The sequence below is a fragment of the Carassius carassius genome, chromosome 48 (genome assembly GCF_963082965.1).
Source record: "Carassius carassius chromosome 48, fCarCar2.1, whole genome shotgun sequence".
Lineage (NCBI taxonomy): Eukaryota > Metazoa > Chordata > Actinopteri > Cypriniformes > Cyprinidae > Carassius > Carassius carassius.
The window spans coordinates 3,993,932-4,013,207 of NC_081802.1; the positions used below are offsets into that span (position 1 = coordinate 3,993,932).

Sequence of the window (19,276 nt, forward strand, 5' to 3'; positions counted from 1 at the left end):
AAGGCTCTTGTCCAAATGTGTACATAACAGAGGACAGTATTGACCAGAATGTTGTGCCAAAATAAACCTGTAAACACCCGGATGTGTTCGGTCTTATCTGAGGCTAATGCTGGTGAGTGGATGCGGACATTCAAGCATTGTGTGTCCTCGTCATTGACCTTTCATTTGTTTTACAAAGAATAAAAAAAATGCGAGGAGCTATGAATGTCACAAATAAAACACAGCGGAGGTGTTACGAATCTCATTTGACATTTAATTTCAAAGTCACATCAAACATGTGCCAAGAATAGCTGTTTAATTTTTAAAGAGACATTTAGAAAAAGTTATTTTCAGGATGGAATGGATCATAATCTATAGCTATAAGTTCCTCGAAAGCTATTTTAACCATATTGGTGCAAAAATTACATTTCTTGGGAAGGAGCAGAAGATTTGATCTGGCACATATAGCAAGCATTAATTAAAGATATATATAAAAATAAGTATTTTTATTTTTTTTAAATTGCATGCATACAAATTTAGATAAAATATTTGCATTAAATGCACATATTTTATAACAGTAAATTATATTTATTTAAAAATCAGGGTTATGTTTTTAAAAACACAGTGGGAAAATTGTGATGAACAAAAAATAATTTTGCTGCTTTCAGTGCTAATGCAGGCACAAGGAATAGCAATGATTTTTCAATCTTTTTTATATTTTGGAGGCGTGTGAAGTTGGCTTGGGACCTTAGTGGCTGTTCGTCACTGCACACCCACATGTTCAACAGTCACAGACGCTTTTTACAAGCATCTTCATCAAAGAGGATGCGGCTCCGCTGTGGGTACAATCACACGCTGAGCTACAGCAGCAACCAAATCAAGACGCAAATTAGTATTCAGCAAAACCTGGTCTGTGGCTCGCCGCCAAAGACCAATTTATTACAAACCCAGATGAATTCAACCAGTAGACGTCAAATAACTCTACATGGTTTGCTGCTGCGGAGCAATGATGTATTCTTTTTGGTGCTGAAAGGGGCTAAATATATTTCATCATAATGGTGAGGATTTAAAAATATCTAAAAGGGTTAATGCAAGTGTAAATATGTTCCTATTGGCAGCCTCTTAAATCGACATGCACTGCTATTTTGTAGGAAAGAGTGAGTGAAACATCTCCTTTTGGCCTGAAATAAAAATAAATTCTTTCAACTGTGTATAAATGGATCAACCAAATGACCCAAAAGAGTTGTATTCTTTACACAACATTACACTGGGACACAAAAAGAAAGGTATGTTAACAATGAAAACAACAAGAGTCTAAAATCTGAACATATGTCTAAAACCTACAAAGCAGATATTGTGCGTTCAAAGTTAATACCAATCTAAGCTATTGATCTGTCAGTTGAGTGATAGTGAACTCTAGCACATGGCAAGAGACTTGAAGAGCAAAACCATGACAGAGTCACAACTGAGATTGCATTTTATGGGGAAAATCATTTGCAGCCCAAAACAGCATTAATGGGGTCTAGAGTGGTTTATTTCACTGTGAACAAAGGGAAAACAGAAAGCACAACAGCTATACAGCTCCTTCCATTTGGAATGAAATGGCACGCATTACAACGATAGCCTCTATGATTTCTCCAGTGAAAGTACAGCACTTCTTGTCTAAATAAAAGACCCTGTATTTCTGGAGGGAAACTGAATTTGATGAAGTTTGATGCCTTTGTCTTTTGAAATGCTACGTAAATTATCCATCCCACAATGGAGTCTATTCAAGTTAGTTTTTCGCTGACTTCAATCTTTAATTTCTAACAAATAGACACAAATGAGTCGATACTGTCATACTTTAAGAATACTGAGGTAGAATTTTTGATGGCAGTTTGATGAGAAATTTAGTTAATATTGAATACTGATTGGATATTCGGAAAATCTGATTCCAATTTCAGAATCAGAATCAGAATGAGCTTTATTGCCAGGTATGTTTACACATACGAGGAATTTGTTTTCGTGACAGAAGCTCCGCAGTACAACAGAATGACAGCGACAGAACATAAAACACATAATAAAAGAATATAAAAATACAAAAAATACAAATAAGTAGATAAGAAATGACAGTATACAAATTGACAATTATAGGCAGGTATATTCCAAAAATGCAGTTATGTATGTACATGTATATTATGTGCAAAATGTAAGTGTATACTAAGTATGTGTGTTAGATAAATTAAGTGTATGTGTATATAAATATAAAGTGTAGTGTGTTCAGTGTGTTCAGTGTGTATCAGCTGTTCATAAGATGGATTGCCTGAGGGAAGAAACTGTTCCTGTGTCTGGTCGTTCTGGTGCTCAGTGCTCTGTAGCGTCGACCAGATGGCAACAGTTCAAAGAGGGAGTGTGCTGGATGTGAGGAGTCCAGAGTGATTTTAACAGCCCTTTTGCTCACTCTGGATAAGTACAGTTCTTGAATAGATGGGAGAGTTGAACCAATGATTCGCTCAGCAGTCCGGACTACCCTCTGTAGTCTTCTGAGGTCAGATTTAGAAGCTGAGCTGAACCAGACAGTTACTGAAGTAACTGAAGATATCTTTCAAATCTCATCCTCAACTCTACTTATTGGCAATTAGAATAATTTTAATGAACTTACAATGTGTCTATGAGAAATAATTGAGATTTTGAATAGATCCCATTTACAAATTAACCAAGTAAGTTAGATTTCAATAACAGTAGGGCAGCTGTGGCCTAATGGTTAGAGAGCCAACTAGTTACCAGAAGGTTGCCGGTTCGAGTCCCGATGCTGGCAGGAGTTGTAGGTGGGAGGGAGTGAATGAACAGTGCTCTCTTCCAGCCTCAATACCCATGACTGAAGTGCCCTTGAGCAGGGCACTGAGCCCCCAGTTGCTCCCCAGGTGCTGGGCAGAGCACCAATTCTGAGTATGGGTTACCATACTTGGCAAATGTCTTAGATTCAGCCAAATTTACTTGCCATACAGTGTTTGAGTTGGAAGCTAAGTATAAGATTAGCATAGATATATTTTCACTCGCCGAACACTTGATTGTTTCACTTTCCGTCAAGCAATCTGGCCTATTTTTCAATTCATCTCATTTGATGTGCAGCACACCTGTATTTGACACACCGTAAACTCTAGTGTGAAGGCACACGACTCCAGAAGAGTATGTTTTGAGAAATTATGATCCAAGAATTCCAATTCAGGAATAGGAGAATAAAACCTTTGAATCAAACCTTTGAACATTCTAAATTTTAGAAGAACGTTGAAAGCATTCAAATCAGGAGACGTCCGAAAAAAAAAAAACATTCAAAAAACAATAAGAACAACTGAAGAAAAAACAAGGTTCAAGACGTTTGAATCAGGAGATAGAAATTCAAATAAACAGATTCAAGAGAATTATGTTGAAACACTTAAATCGAGATACATTTTCAGTTAATGTTCAAATTGAAAAGAAGTTGAAAAATTGCTAAATCAACAGAAAATGATCAAATTACTAAAGTCAGAGAAAAGAACATTCAAAACAGCTGAAGAAAAGAATGAATGTCCAAGATCGAGAGATTCCAAATCAAATGATTTGAATCAAGAAAGCAAATCATGAGACACTGAAAATGTTCTAATTAAGGCAAAAAGAGTATATGACTCAAATTCAGAGAAAAATAGTTTGAAATTCTTAAAACATTAGAAAACAATATCTGAATGAAAAGAATGTTCAAACCGTTTGAATCGAAAGCCAGAATGTTCATATTCTGTAACTGAAAGGACATTCAAAACGTCTGATTCACAGAGAAACAAAGACAGAAATGGATCAAACCATTCAAAACAAGAAAAATAATAGAGAATAAAAACTGCACAATGGTGCCTAACTAGGTTAGGACAATTATGGTGATTGAAATATAAAAAAAAACTAATATGTCTTTTGAAGCAATCTAACATTCTAAAAGGAACCAAACATTAGGGATGCACATATACGATCCCCAGAAACTTATGAAACAGCCAGAGCGAGAGAGAGAAACAAGGAAAAGCATCACTGGCCAAGTCTGTGTGTAAGTGAGCTTCTGATGAATGACTCCCAGACGGGGTAAACTGAACCAAACCACAGGGGTCAGCCGCTTCGACTCACGGTTACACATGACCAACCTTAAACAAATGAGTAACAGTAATTCACAAACACGCACGTATGAGTATGGAAATATCTCCAGAAACAGTCATTCTCTCAGAATTCTCTGAGAGCCTCTTAAAGATAAACAGCTGCTTCTAAAACATGCCTCCATCAAGCTGGCTACAGGTCAGAATTCCCAGAAGCCTGTGTTGTCTGTTTTTTTTAGAGCAGAGGGACATCGAAGTCTTGCCCCTAGATGCAATCATCTCTGTCGGTGCCACGCTTACATTTGAACTCAATTTTATTTGACTGTTTTTGGAGTTTTTCACCTCAGGTGACTGTGTGGACATCAGCAATCTCTGCAGTTTGCTCAGCAATCTCTAAGTTTGTTCGATCTCAAAGCTGTATTTGAATGAAGACTATATAATTGGGCCCGATTCATTTCCAAAGTCACGCTGAAGGTTGTTCAGGTTCAACCTCTGTTACAGCGAGGCGAACACTAATAGAAATGAAGTTCAAGTCAGACTCTGAAGTTAAAACAAAAAACATGTTTCATGAATGACTTAATGTGGTGGTTTTGTAGATGCCACTTTGTAGGATTCACAATGGATGAATATGGACACTGTGATGTCAGATAACGTCAAGCTTTAAACAAGTATCAAACTCATTCAATTCAACATGAAATATTATATTAAAAGAGGTTCGTTAACTGTTGTTTCTCACAAGGACAATGATCAGCAGATACATATTTAACGGTGAATGAATTCATGTTTCAAGGTCCTATTTCACAACCAAAATAAAAAATACTAAGATATTTTGCACCAAGACTGCAATTATTTGAATGGCATTTAAGCACATTTCCAGATTCTCATCACATCTTAAATTGAAATACACTTAATACAATTTTTTAAATATTTTTCATAGTTTATTCATTATTTATTATATTTTCCGCCAAATGAGTAATGACACTCAAAATGCATCACAGGAATAAATTACATTTAAAAATATATTAAAATAGAAAACTTTTCCTTTAAATTGCAATAATATTTCCCAATATCACTGTATAATCACTACATGCATCATTACTCCTTTAGGGTCTAAGGATCATATTTTGGTGGAAAGCTTGATAAACTACTATTCAAAATGAAAGGAGTAGGAAAGAAATGTATTGTTTTTAGAAAGTGTATTTAAATTGAATAACTACCGGTACCTAAATCAGTTCAGATGGTTTGTGTTGATGGATGAATCCCATGAATTCTGTCAAGAACGTGTCTGGCTCATATTTCTCCTCACACCAAAAGAGAAAAGCAAGAACGTTTATTTTATATAAATAACATTGATCAATATTTTTCAGTTTTGTGACATTATTTCCTATTAATAAGCATGTTAAATGTGAATTATTGCTAATGCAAAGAATTATGTACAATCGTTAAAATTTAATTTCACTCCAGCATTTTACTGAAAACTTTTTTTTGCCTCCTCCAGAATGTCTGCTACACTAAGCGAAGGATTAATCTTCCTATTTGTATCCAAAATAGGAGGTGGGTGTTATTAAGCACTGTGTTATGTCTGTTTAATTCATACAGGAAGCTGGAGGGCGCCATTGCACAGAAACTCAATATATGCATCACAGAAGCAATAAAACTCATGAAGCAACAAGAAAGCTTTCACTATGGCTGAATAAACAGACTATATAAACATTTTAAATGATGAAACATTAAGACAATAAACACTCTGTCACAGTGTCTGGGTTGTGTTCCCTGGGTTTCCACTAGGTGTCCTCAGTTCCCCCAGTGTTTATCATTTATCACTTCCTGTCTCCTTATTTGGTCACCTTCCTCCTTGTTTAGTTAATTGATTGTTCCCCACCTGTCTCCTGTTTCCCCATCATCCTTTTGTGTATTTATACCTGGTCTGTCTGAGTCTTAGTCACGGAGTCCTTGTTTAATGTTAAATGTTAATTCATGTCCGTCAATGCCTTGCCTTGCCTTGCCTTGCCTTGCCTTGCCTTGCCTTGCCTTGCCTTGCCTTGCCTTGCCTTGCCTTGCCTTGCCTTGCCTTGCCTTGCCTTGCCTTGCCTTGCCTTGCCTTGTTTAATGTTATGTTTGGATTTACCGGTTTTGACCCTGCCTGGACTGTGTATTCTCTTTGGATTTCCCTTTATTAAAGACGTACTCGCAATTGGTTCTCTCTCCTGTGTTTTCCATAACACCGAACGTGACAGAAGGACTCCGTCACTACAAGAGCCAGCGGTATGTCGGCTTATGTCTCCTCCCCAGCCACAGTGCGGGAGAGGAGTGGATTTGAAGGAACTCGCCTGGTGGTTTTCCGGGGAACCAGAGGAGGTCGCCGAGGAGGGAGTGGTCGAGAGGATACTCAGCACCGCTCTCAACCAGGGCCGCCCTTCGACCCGGGGCTCGTGTGGGATGGATTAGAGCCACCGTCTCACCATGGCGGACGGAGAGGAGAGAGGAAGCGCACGTCCGCCACAGTGGCGTCACTGCCCATGATGGCCGCTAGTCCAGCGCCACGGTGCAAGATGGCCGCCAGCTCAGCGCCAACGCCCAAGAGGGCCGCTGACTCATTCTTGGACTATTTCGCTACGCTGTCCAAGATCCTAGAGATTCCCAAGACGGTTGACGTCATGGCTGCTGAGCCAGCGCCACAGCACAAGATGGCCGCCAGCCCAGAGCCACAGCACAAGATGGCCGCCAGCCCAGAGCCACAGCACAAGATGGCCGCCAGCCCAGAGCCACAGCACAAGATGGCCGCCAGCCCAGAGCCACAGCACAAGATGGCCGCCAGCCCAGCGCCACAGCACAAGATGGCCGCCAGCCCAGCGCCACAGCACAAGATGGCCGCCAGCCCAGCGCCACAGCACAAGATGGCCGCCAGCCCAGCGCCACAGCACAAGATGGCCGCCAGCCCAGCGCCACAGCACAAGATGGCCGACTCAACGCCTGAGTCTCCAGACAAGGTGTCACCGACTCGCCAAGAGAGAGGGCGATGCTGTTCCGGAGGCCGAGGCGGTGCACGATGCTGTTCCGGAGGCCGAGGCGGTGCCCGATGCTGTTCCGGAGGCCGAGGCGGTGCCCGATGCCGAGGCGGTGCCCGATGCTGTTCCGGAGGCCGAGGCGGTGCCCGATGCTGTTCCGGAGGCCGAGGCGGTGCCCGATGCTGTTCCGGAGGCCGAGGCGGTGCACGATGCTGTTCCGGAGGCCGAGGCGGTGCCCGATGCCGAGGCGACGCCCGATGCTGTTCCGGAGGCCGAGGCGGTGCCCGATGCTGTTCCGGAGGCCGAGGCGGTGCCCGATGCCGAGGCGGGACCCGATGCTGTTCCGGAGGCCGAGGCGGGGCCCGATGCGGTTCCGGAGGCCGAGGCGGGGCCCGATGCGGTTCCGGAGGCCGAGGCGGTGCCCGATGCGGTTCCGGAGGCCGAGGCGGTGCCCGATGCCGAGGCGGTGCCCGATGCTGTTCCGGAGGCCGAGGCGGTGCCCGATGCCGAGGCGGTGCCCGATGCTGTTCCGGAGGCCGAGGCGGTGGCCGAGGTGGAGGCCATTCCCGATGCGGTGTCCGAGGCCGCTCCCGATGCGGTGCCCGAGGCCGCTCCCGAGGCCGTGACCGAGGCAGTGCCCGAGTCCGTTCCAGAGGCGGTGCCCGAAGCCGAGGCGTCTCAAGTCTCCACAGGCAGTCCAGAGTCGAGTCAGGTTCCAGTTGACCCTCCAGAGGCGAGTCAGGGGCCAGTGAACTCTCCAGAGTCGAGTCAGGTGCCAGTGACCTCTCCAGAGTCAGGGCCAGTCACCGTTTAATGTTTAATTGTTTAATGTTATGTTTGGATTTAAGAGAATACTGTGTATTCTCTTTGGATTTCCCTTTATTAAAGACGTACTCGCAATTGGTTCTCTCTCCTGTGTTTTCCATAACACCGAACGTGACACACTCAACTGACAATTTATGGTCCTTCAAGCCATCTGGAGTATTTTCATACATTACAACAGGAGGCCACTGTATTTCAAACAGTGGAGTAAAAATGATAATGTTCTCTTTTGTTGGAGTGCATTACATCATCCTGGTTCCTTTCAAACAAGTTTCCCAGTCGATTCATATAAACTTAAGCACTGTGATCTCAGAAAAAAAGCAATCGTGCACTTTTTACCTTTGCTTCCCATTTCTATGCAAAAAAATTTAAGAAAACAACTTCATCACACCCCTCAAGCAAGTATACGAATATAAACAAGCTAGAAAAAACACAATACACAAAGACACACTTCTCTGAGCGTTAACATACAATCAGACACCTAAAATCACTACAATTCAAGCCTCTCTGGCTCTCCACGAGTGATTTGAGTTGCAGATCTGAGTTTATCGATCTCAGTTTGGAGCAGCTGAACTCAGGCAAGTGTAAATCGCTTTAAAGGTGAGTTTAAAAAACATGAAATCTTTTATATCCGCAACCTTTACAGACAGCTGCTGGATATTCTTTACTTTATATGATAGATGAAAATATTAAGAGCCAATTAGCTGTGATTAGGGCTTTTTGGCACTTTTCAATGTCCGGTCGGGCCCATGCGTCACGTTCCTCCTAATTAGAGCCATTTAGCCATTTATTTTTCACCCTCTTTACCCCATTTCTCTTTTCATTTTTAGAGCCCATTTTTTGCTTTTCAATATTTTGGCCCATATTTCTAACACCTCAGACAGCACTCGAATTCCATTAAAGCAAGACACTACAGACAATTTTAAGATTTTGGGATATTTTGCTCCCCTAACTTGTCGTCTTTTACTCTAGTGGAAGGAAACCATCCAAAATAATAATTAAGTGTTTATTTCAATTATAATACATATCTTTAAAGGTGTTTTTTTTTGTCGGTAGCACTTTCATACACTGACCTTTACAGTTTTATTCCCATCTGTATTTGTTTGATTTTTACGGTAGGGTTGTTAATGTATTATTCACCTGATATATTCTCCTAAAACAATGCGATTTTTTTCTGGCTATATTTTCAGATTTCAGTAGTGACAAAAAGCGATATTTAAAACCCCCTCTTTAAAAACCGTCACTCTAATGTGTCAACAAAATCACACGTTCACCGTTTTGAATTTTGAATCTAGTTTTATCCAAAGCTCAGATTTCAGTTCTGAAACTGCATACAAACTAGAGGAATATTTTATAAAATAATGGATAATTAGCATATTTACACATAATATTACGGAAGACTTATATTTAGCACTGTCAAATGATTAATTGCGATTAGACGCATCCAAAATAAAAGTTATTATGTTTACATAATATGTGTGTGTACTGTGTATGTTTATTATGCATATATAAACACACACACATGAATGTTTATATTTAAGAAAAATTAATTTTTTATATTCGATATATAATATATATTATATGTATATAAATATATACATGTAAATATTTTTTAAATATATACTGTATATGTGTGTTTTTATATATTCATAAAATATGTATGTGTACTGTGTATGTTTAGAAAGTGAACAAAAACGTATTCTGGATGCGATTAATCGTGATTAATCGTTTGACAGCGCTAAATATAATATAAAACAGTTGCGATAAACCGTGATTAATCAACTGGGAAAAAATATATATAAAATGTAAAAAATTTCTCCCTTTTCACCTCTGTTGTCTTGCCTTAAATGACTAATAATCACTTATGAACATTTAACTGAGATATGGATATGAATAAGATCTCTAACAAACAGTTGGAATGCTCTGATTATTGCTGGAGAACTCTCACGCACTTACAAACCCGCGAAGGACGTCATAGCAGGCTGTGTGTAGGTTAATTGGCGACTGTCTTGGGGATAATACAGCACATCCATCACTGAAATAAGTCATCCGGCATCCCTGCTCTCCTCAGACAGGTATGAAAACATGCAGTAAATCAAAGCTCTCCGTGGCGTGGGAGGGCCATCATTGAGAGATGAATACTTACTAGTTTTCTAAGATCTGATTGAAGACCCTGAGAATACAATGATGTGCTCTCAATGCGTTGCCACTGGCAATGGAGTTCATCCGCACACCTCCGGTTTTACCGCGGTAAACAAAGCCGAGGTGCATTCATCACAGCACTATTCTGAACAAGAAAAGCGTGGGCATGAAACTTGCAGAAAGATACTTCATGCAGACTGATTTTTTGCTGCAGACTGACTGTATGCCAGCTCGACTCATCTCAACCACATTTGGTTGCTCTTGAACTTTCAAATATCTTGTGAAAATACCACCTGAATGGAGCGAAATCTTCTATAAACCAATGAGCAGTACAAAGAAAGTCTTCATTGTCTGTTTGTCACATAAAGACAACAAGAAATGGGTTGGGAAACGTATTTTTGGATGTATCAGGATATTTAGAAAAAAAGAAAATGTGGGTGTAACTAGATCGAATCAGGAGGAATTGATTGGATCGTGACATATTTGATATAACAAAATATAAATATTTATATTAAACTTACATGATGAACTAGACATGAGCTAAACATTTTTATATATATAAAATTGAAAAAAAGTTGAAAATGTTGTTTAAATCCGTTTTATTGGGCTTATATTCATAAAACAAATACACCTGATTCTTCCTTTTGTGCCTCTGTATGCTTCATTGTGATGAAGTTCAGCACTCAATGGACTGAGTCGGCTAAGTGTCATTCTCAGTGTTCTGGTGCCCTCTTGTGAAAACGAATACACATCAAATGAGACTCATGATCATTAAACTGTAAAATTACAGACAAAAGTCATTTGCAGCATACTCCGGCATTAGTGCTGTTTACCGAAGCATCGCTATCACTGTTGCTCACATAAGTGGATTTGAGCACACAGTAATCCTAAATATAAAACTTTGGTATGTCACTTCTCCTACACCTAGCAACCACCAATAACACCCGAACGGGTGAACATCAGAACAGCACTCTGGAAACCACCCAAAACACCACATCAACACAACACATGGGGACACTTCAAGAACATACATGCATTCAATATTTTTCAACTGGGTGTTTATTTTCTTCACTTGAAGGCTTGTTATTATTTAAAAGGAAATATTAATGTATAGCATTCAATGAAATTCAATTAATCAATCTGGAAATCACAGTTAATTTGATTATATTTTTAGAAATTGATCAATAGTCCAATTTTATTCATGAAATGTTTAAAGGGGGAATTTTACAAGTCTACAAAGCGTTTAGCCAAACCCTGGAGAACCTTTCAGTGTGATCACGATCATCATCGTTAAATGGTCTTGAAATGAATTAGCGTTTCACAGAGTGCTGCCTCAGCATTTCTGAAGGTAATGAAGGGAACGGAGCCAGGGCCGGAAAGAAACTGGTAAGAAATGTGTTTTTTGGCCTTGTTAATATTAGATGAGCTGCTGTCTTCAGCACCAATCCACCAATAAACCATGAAGATCACGTTGAGATTATACAGTCAAGGTCAAATTAAACACTAGCATGCACTTCTAAGATACCAAATACAGCATCAGATAAAGTATAGATTCTGCACACCCTTGTCTTTAGGAGTTTTAAATGACAAGCCAATTATTGATTCTACATCTATAATTAACTGCACTGAACTCAGTTTTTTAGCCCAATTAAGCAGTTCAGATAACACTGATTCTTTGGCAAAAATGATATGATTATTAGCCATTCTAGGTATCATTCATGTCTTGAACACAAACGATTCAGGGTAAGTATAAGCAATAATTTGCTTAATGCAGAAATATTGAAATATAGTCATAACCGACTCTCTGATCTAACAATAGTTAGCTGACCTCATGACTGGGCGTGCAGAAGAGCGAAACGCGAGCTTGTGAAAAAAGATCCCTGTCTGATGGAGCTGGAGGAAGTTGGACTCGAATTCTGCCCCGGGACGGAAAGATGAGCTGCCCGTCTGCCTGACAAAGGCCCGCCTCCTATCGACCCGCTCCAGCACTCTTCTAAATATCTGTCAATCGATGGAGACTCACACAAAGTGAACTCACAATCTTAGCGTCGCAAGAATGATTAGCAAATGAGCACTTATGGCCAGGTCGAGATTAGCAGAGAACACCAGCATTGACTGACTCTGCTAGCTGATTTGAACTGATAGTTAAACCACTAAGTGTGGATTGTGTAATGCAGCATTTATGGTCATCGGATGCTTTGTTTGTGTGCATACGGCAGATTATCCATGCTGCACCTTTTAAGTAGTCTGATAATACATCCCATCGGAGGCATCAGATAATAAACATCCATTATCAAGAGCACAGCCAGGGGTGTTTAAAACCCCATATGCACTTACCAGGCAGGAGGCTAAATATACTTAAGTGCTCTAAACTGATTCTTCAGTAAGAGTTACCAGATATATCCTTGGCCTTTACAGTGAAACACCACATAATTCACTCAGCTCAATAAGAGCTCGACTCATAGGAGACCCGCGGGCTTGAAACCTTGAGATCAGCAACAATGACAAACAAAATGCCTGTTTCACAGACAGACGGGCCTCTTTTCATCAGCGTAAAGGGATTCGCTGCAAACTCAGACCTGCTCTTGGGAGAAGAACACTGGAGCGATACTCTGCACAGAAAACTTGCGTCTTATATCAGCGGTTTGCAAAAGCTTTGTTGACAAGCATCCACAAATATTGTGATCCCACTGCAATGGACCTCCCTGCAGTAAAATATATAATGCAGCCGTTGCATATATTCATGTATGAAAACCCATAAAATAATACATAGGACCTCTTAAGAAAAAAGTTATAGAAAATAAAAACATTAACAGTAAATCAAAAAGATTATAATTAATATTGTATATAAGCTTAACAGTTAAATCTGAGGAAACTAGCTGCGAACCGCAGGATTTTATCCGTCAAAAACACCATCCACAAAGACGATGCACAATAATCTTGTCACCATATCTGACCAATCTATGCAAACACTTTCCGGAGACCAATTTTTCACAATGTCAAAACTTCAGCCGCTAGTCTAGAGAAATAACATTGTTAAACACAAAAGCAAGCAACAACGTATAATTATCAATCACGAGTAGTCAAAGGGTAATAATGGGGGTCTGAATTGCTGTTTTTATTTGCAACACTGAACACAAAGAATAAATGGCTTCTGATTCCTGTTAGATACAGTGAGAACACCTATTCATCTTCTCTGATGCCTCAAGTGTGCCGAGTCCATTTATCTTCTTGCAAATAAAGTCAGCCGCCCTCACAATAACATGCTGAGAATGGATTGAGCGCCACAGGGCTAAAACTCGAGTCCATCCGGACGCCGGTCCTACCTCTTTCCAGTGTTCAGGCCCGCACTCATTCCCAGAGAATTTGCACTCCAGCAGCATATCATCCATGCGGTGACGGGTGCGATTGAAGAACTCTGCGAGGCTGAAGCGAGATCCTTGCCTGTCGGGCTCCGGCGCCAAAGGAATTCCCGGAGCCATGTTGTCCTCATATCCCAACATTGGCCCCATGAAGATCAGGTCGCTGTAGCTCAGCTGCGAGCGTCGGAACGAGTTGTAGTTGCAGAAGGTGATGGCGGGGAACGTCATGTTCTTGGCATTGCGCTCATCCAGCAAGGTGATGTAGTCATACTGCAGGTAGTAGATGACACGGTCCACCACCTGCATGAGGAACATAGAGATCGCCAATAGAAAGACCACCGTCCACAAGCCCCGGCGGACACTAAACTTCTTGTCCACAAAGACGTGGTTGGCACCGTGGAGGGAGCAGCCATCAAAAAACGTGGCGAGGCTGATGTCGGGCACTTCTTCATCTTCCGTCCCATCACGTGTGTCCGGATCGTCGCCCTCTTCTTGGTACTTGCCGTGTTCGCCATCTCTTGACCACACCACGCGCTTGTAGTGGTCATCGAGGCTGCCTTGGCGCGAGCGGCCAACTGGCTCATCATCGGTGCTGAAGGAGAGGGTGCATGTGATTCGTACCATGATGTTAAATCAAAAAAACAGTCAATAGTGAAAAAAAGAACACAGACTGGATTACTCCTCAAATGAAATTTTGAAGTATTCTGGATGTCCTACGTCCAAAAAACCCAGGAGAGATTCTTTGACCCCGGATAAGCCAATCCAGACTTGATCTTCCGGTCACTAGAGATGGAAAACCGACAATGATCTCTTCTGAAATGATGTCCAGCGCTTTGACATCGCCAGGAATCCGTCTCTCCCTTCACAACGGGACATCTAAAGAGGAATGGCGCAGTTGGGATGTTAAGCACTTCCTGGCCCCAAACTCCCTCCCTCTGAAAAGGAATAGTCCCAGTGCAACCTGCATCTGATGTCAGCACCAGATCACCTTTCATTGCGCCTTTAAGCAATTAGGATAATAATCTGGCTCATTTCTATTACACAATATCTACTTCATGATTCCAAATGCATGGGATGTTTAACTAGATGATAAAAGGCACAGCAACCATTATGCCTTGATGAACAGGATATGCTGAATGCGTCACTGTTGCTGGTTTAGCGGCTCATGAATAAACACTCTAAAGCAAAGCCAAGATATCAACATGCGAGCATGTGTGTGGCTGTGGCTCAGAAGTGAAGCGATTCCAGACTTAAAGCACACAAACGCAAATACCTAACAGCAACTGAAAGCTTTGCTTAGCTAGCTTCAACTATGAACAGCATCTAACATAAGAAGCCCAATGATCAAATCTTCAACATTGGATTTAAATGCACTTGTAAAGTGACCATTTCACAATTGGACATTGTTTTAGACTGATCTCCAGTAAAAGCCGAAAGCCATACAGTCACCTTACAAAAGCTGCCAAATGCAAACAGCATCCAACAGATGGCAGCAGAGCTCAGCGTGTGAAGTATCCAGAGCTCCTGCCAAACACTTTTCCCATGTCGACCCACAGCTCTTGAAAATGCAAAGTTGCAAGTGAAGATGAATTCTCAACACGGTTTGCTCCGGTGCTCCTCAACAGGTTTCTTCACGCTCCATTCAATCTCCCTTCACTCTTGAGGGAAAGTATGGGATCAAAGAGTGACTTAAAGGAACAGTACACTGAAAAAAGAAAAAAAAGGTGAATAATTTATGATTTCTCTCCAGGTACTGTCTTGCTATTTGCCAAGTTGTATTGGCTAGGTCAGTCATCACTATTGTTATTTGTCATTCTTGTGGTCATCCACATGTTTCCGCCTAGTACAAATGCAAGTAACGTCGTCTTCAGACTCTAGGGGGCAGTAGATATTCTGCCGTGTGGCGACTCTGTGCCTTCAGGGTGGGTATGTCATTTGAAGCACATGGAGATGGTCCATCATTTCCACTCAAAGACCCTCTCAACTGACAGCGATGATAGACCTGTCGTTACCATGGATACTGGCAGTGAGGGAAAACACATGAAGACCCATTACCACACACACACACACACACATGTAATATGATTCAATGACTGCTGTGAGAAAATGACGTCCACTATGTGGCTAACATCTGAATTGGCCTACTGGGCACTAATCACATTATTTAACACCAGGAAACCTGCAAATGTTTACGGAAACTGAATTAATGAGATCTGCTGGTCTCAAGTGGCACAGATCCAGAAAAAAAAAACATGAAACCAGCCGGCACAACCACAACAGCAGGAATTAACAAGCACTGAATTACAAGAACCGCAAAGAGAAAGATGAACCTGTTGGTTGTTGCAGACTTATCCTTGAGAAATTGTAGCATATTGATAAATATTATGTAATTTACATTTTAATGATGTTAATTACAAGCACTTACTTATATATTAAGTCAAATGTCTAAAACATTGTGAAAGGACAAATGAATAAAATAGATACAAATATATATATTTTAAAAGTATATTATAAATATGGATTTCAATATTAAATTGAAAATGGAAAATTAAATAATTTAATTATGATTACAAAATATGTTATAGATTTTATATCATATACCATAGGTGTAATATATAAAATGCTAATAAATAAGAAATATTTGAAAATATTAGTAAAATTAATATAAGTAAAATATGAAAATATATATATTTTATAATTGTATAATTTAACTATTTATTAAAACAAGTGACATTTAAAATTGTAAATGAAAGTGCGATTAACAAATTGATTTAAAATGAACATTATATAAAATTCAAATTAGAATGCGTTTTTAAATTTAATAAAGGTGGATTGGATGGATGGATGTAAAAATGTACTTAAATATTTCACACGTATATATATATATATATATATATATATATATATATATATATATATATATATATATATATATATATATATATATAAATTACATTTATATTTTAAGTAAATTACAATACATTTCTTATAAATAATATGTTCTATAAAGATGGATTAACATATTAAAGCAAAAAATATATATTTTATAATCATATAAACTAAAACAAAAATCTAATTTAAAACTGAATGAAGAATACATAAGTATAAAGATATTAAAATATTAAAATAATGGATACTGGATAATGGATAGTTTTTAACTTAATCTCACTGTTTCAAAGTAAATATTTCAATAATATCTTAATATTTTCATCTTTACAATAAATGCTTATTTCTTATATAATCTCTTATGTATTATTATATTTTTTTTCTTCTCTATTTTTTCATATTGCTCCTCTAAAGCACTCTGAATAATCACTGTAAACAAAATGCACTTTATAAATAAATATGATCTCAGTCCGCTGCATTTACAGAAACACCACAGGACATAAGAGGCATTATTACACGCTGCAAAAACAACACCGACACAAACAAGTGGAGACAAGGGACGAGAGAAACCATATGCTTACTAAATCAGCTGCCGTGGGGTCGTGGGGGTCCCCGCACTGCATTAAATGAGTTGTTTTAGCCACGCGGCACGTTCTTCATATGAACCCATGCACTAAGATTAGATGCACAAGACCTCACCTTCCTCAAAGCATGACTCTACTGAGCTGGAAAATACTGAAATAGAAATGATAAACAGCATGACTCATTCATCAATGGTTCACCTTCATAACATTATGCTGTTTTTATTATTACAGACGCAAGATTATCGGAATCAGAACATTAATTTGTTATATTTTCTTGCACGCACTACACACTCGACGTGGTATATTGCTAACATGTATAATTTATTTGTTGTTTGTCTACGAATGCTAAAATTCAAATGAGGAATTTAAAAATTCATTGGAATCTTCTTCCTCGTCTTTCTAAAGGCAGAGATCCGGAGGATCCACAGTGCTGATGCCATTTTCAACAGTTAAATTATAGCCTGCGTTTAAAGATCTATTTATCAAACTCAAGCGGCTGTTGAAGCGCTCACAAACATTTGGAATAAACAGTGTGCTCGTCTAGATCAATAATGCCTGTGTTTGTGAGCACTGTCTTTAAAGAGCACATTTTCAGCTGACAAATACGACAGAATCATGATGGATTAACAGAAATACCATTCCACTACCAAGAATCCGGCTGGTATCCAGGTATACAGAGAGATTTGCTCCATATGTTTAAGTGGTTATGTCACGGGTTGACTCAGTATTTTGTTTGTTTTTGATCAGAGACATTTGGGCCTTATTTTGTGCAGTGTCATGTGTGATGGTGTTTACTGTGTGCATTAATATATTGGCACTCTGAATTGTAGTGGTTATTTACTGTGCATTTGCATCAAATTTGTAGTGGGTTTCTATTTCTTAATCTGCCCTGCTTGACTCTTTATAGACGCCTATTAATGGACAAACCTGGCAACCAGCTTCCCGTTTTATTATTCTGCCCATATTTGGACTGTGCTTCCTCCCTGCTAATGTGACTTAATTAGTTCATTAGAACTTGTAACCATGCTCCACCTTTTTGCCCATATTTGGACGACACTTCCTGTGATTTGAGTAACTTTATTATTGCCTCTGCATTGCTGCTGATAATGGCAATTAGTGACTAATTCTCTAACAGCTGGCCATGCATAGTTTGAAGGAGATAAAAACTGACTCTTTGGAACAGAGAGGGGCCTTGCCTGGTGGCTGCTGTTCTGCTGCCATTTTGTGTTCTATGCACTTCCCTGCTCTGTACACGAAGCCTAAGTTCCCAGGCATCTCTGTTTGACCACCAGTATACTGCAGCTTGATTTTCTCAACGCTCTCTAATGTTGCCTAAAGGGCCGTAAATATATTTTATTACCACACATTGTGAATGTGTGTCCATTTTCTGTTGTGTTGGTGTTCATTGTGGGCGTTTGCTTTTAGCCTCAGCAATACCTGTCTTATGGTTCCAGTGGTTGGCATTGTCCTGAAGACTGGCTATCCTCAAACTTCCCTCAACGCTCTCTAATCCTCGAGCCTCCCTCAACGCTCTCGAATGCTGCCTGAAGGGCTGTAATTATATTTTATCGTACTACAGTGTAAGTGTGACCCGCTATCTGTGATGTTGGTGGTCATTCGTGGTGCTCTCTTTTAGCCTCTGGATTATCCACCTTGGATCCCTGGGCCCAGTGTTGCTGTGAAGACTGCCTTGGTTACACCGGAATCTCCCTCAGCGTTTGCTGTTTGCCGCCGAGAGTACCGTAACGTTTCCCTGTGGGTCGGACGACTGCCGTGACCTTCTGGACGTGTCCGCTTGACTTTTGGAAGGAGGACCGCTGGAGCAAACTGTCGTGAAGCCACTGAACCTTAGCCTCTTTCCAAACGGCTTCAGAGACACAATTTTAGTGAACTCTTCCCCCTACGTAACACTATTTCTAGATAGTGCTTGCTGTCCCTATAAAGACTATTTGTTGTATCCGCACATTGACTGTCTGTTTTGTTTCTGTGGCTGGGACCTGATTTATTTTATGTAACGTTGGTCACTAGGTGACAGTTACTGTTGTAATCTGGGTTGTTACCAGGTTGATGCTATGCATTCACTGAAGAGTTTTGAGTGGATTTTAGCATTGCTATCCAGTTGCCTAACAGTTCTAGGTTGTTGCCCAGCCATTGCTATGCAGTTGCCAATGTGAGTGTTACTAAGTGTTCTGGGGTTGCAAGGCAATTGCTATGGTGTTTTAAGCCATTGCTAAGGGGTTGCTTTGTAGTTGCACTTGTGTTGTTGTAAGTGGTTTTTCTAGGTGGTCTTGTGTGAAAAGACTATGGCTCTGGTTCCTCATTCAGTGGAAGTCGTTGGATTTTTCAGCCTGTTGTATTGTCCACCAAGTGTAAATCTGACTTCGCAAACACCACTAATTACA

The 19,276-nt window shown here is 40.1% G+C and overlaps 1 protein-coding gene across 3 annotated transcripts in view; it reads right to left on the minus strand.

Annotated features, from left to right (window-relative positions):
* Nucleotides 1-19,276, minus strand: part of LOC132131480 (acid-sensing ion channel 1B) — a 149,777-nt gene that overhangs the window by 25,384 nt on the left and 105,117 nt on the right. Inside the window, exon 1 of one of the 3 annotated variants that reach the window (XM_059543519.1) lies at nt 13,369-14,055. The exons of the other annotated variants lie outside the window; for them this stretch is intronic. Within the exon in view, the coding sequence (XP_059399502.1) occupies nt 13,369-14,028 (660 nt within the window). The 5' untranslated portion in view covers nt 14,029-14,055. Of the gene's footprint in view, nt 1-13,368; nt 14,056-19,276 lie in introns of those variants that run through there. 3 annotated transcript variants of the gene reach the window in all.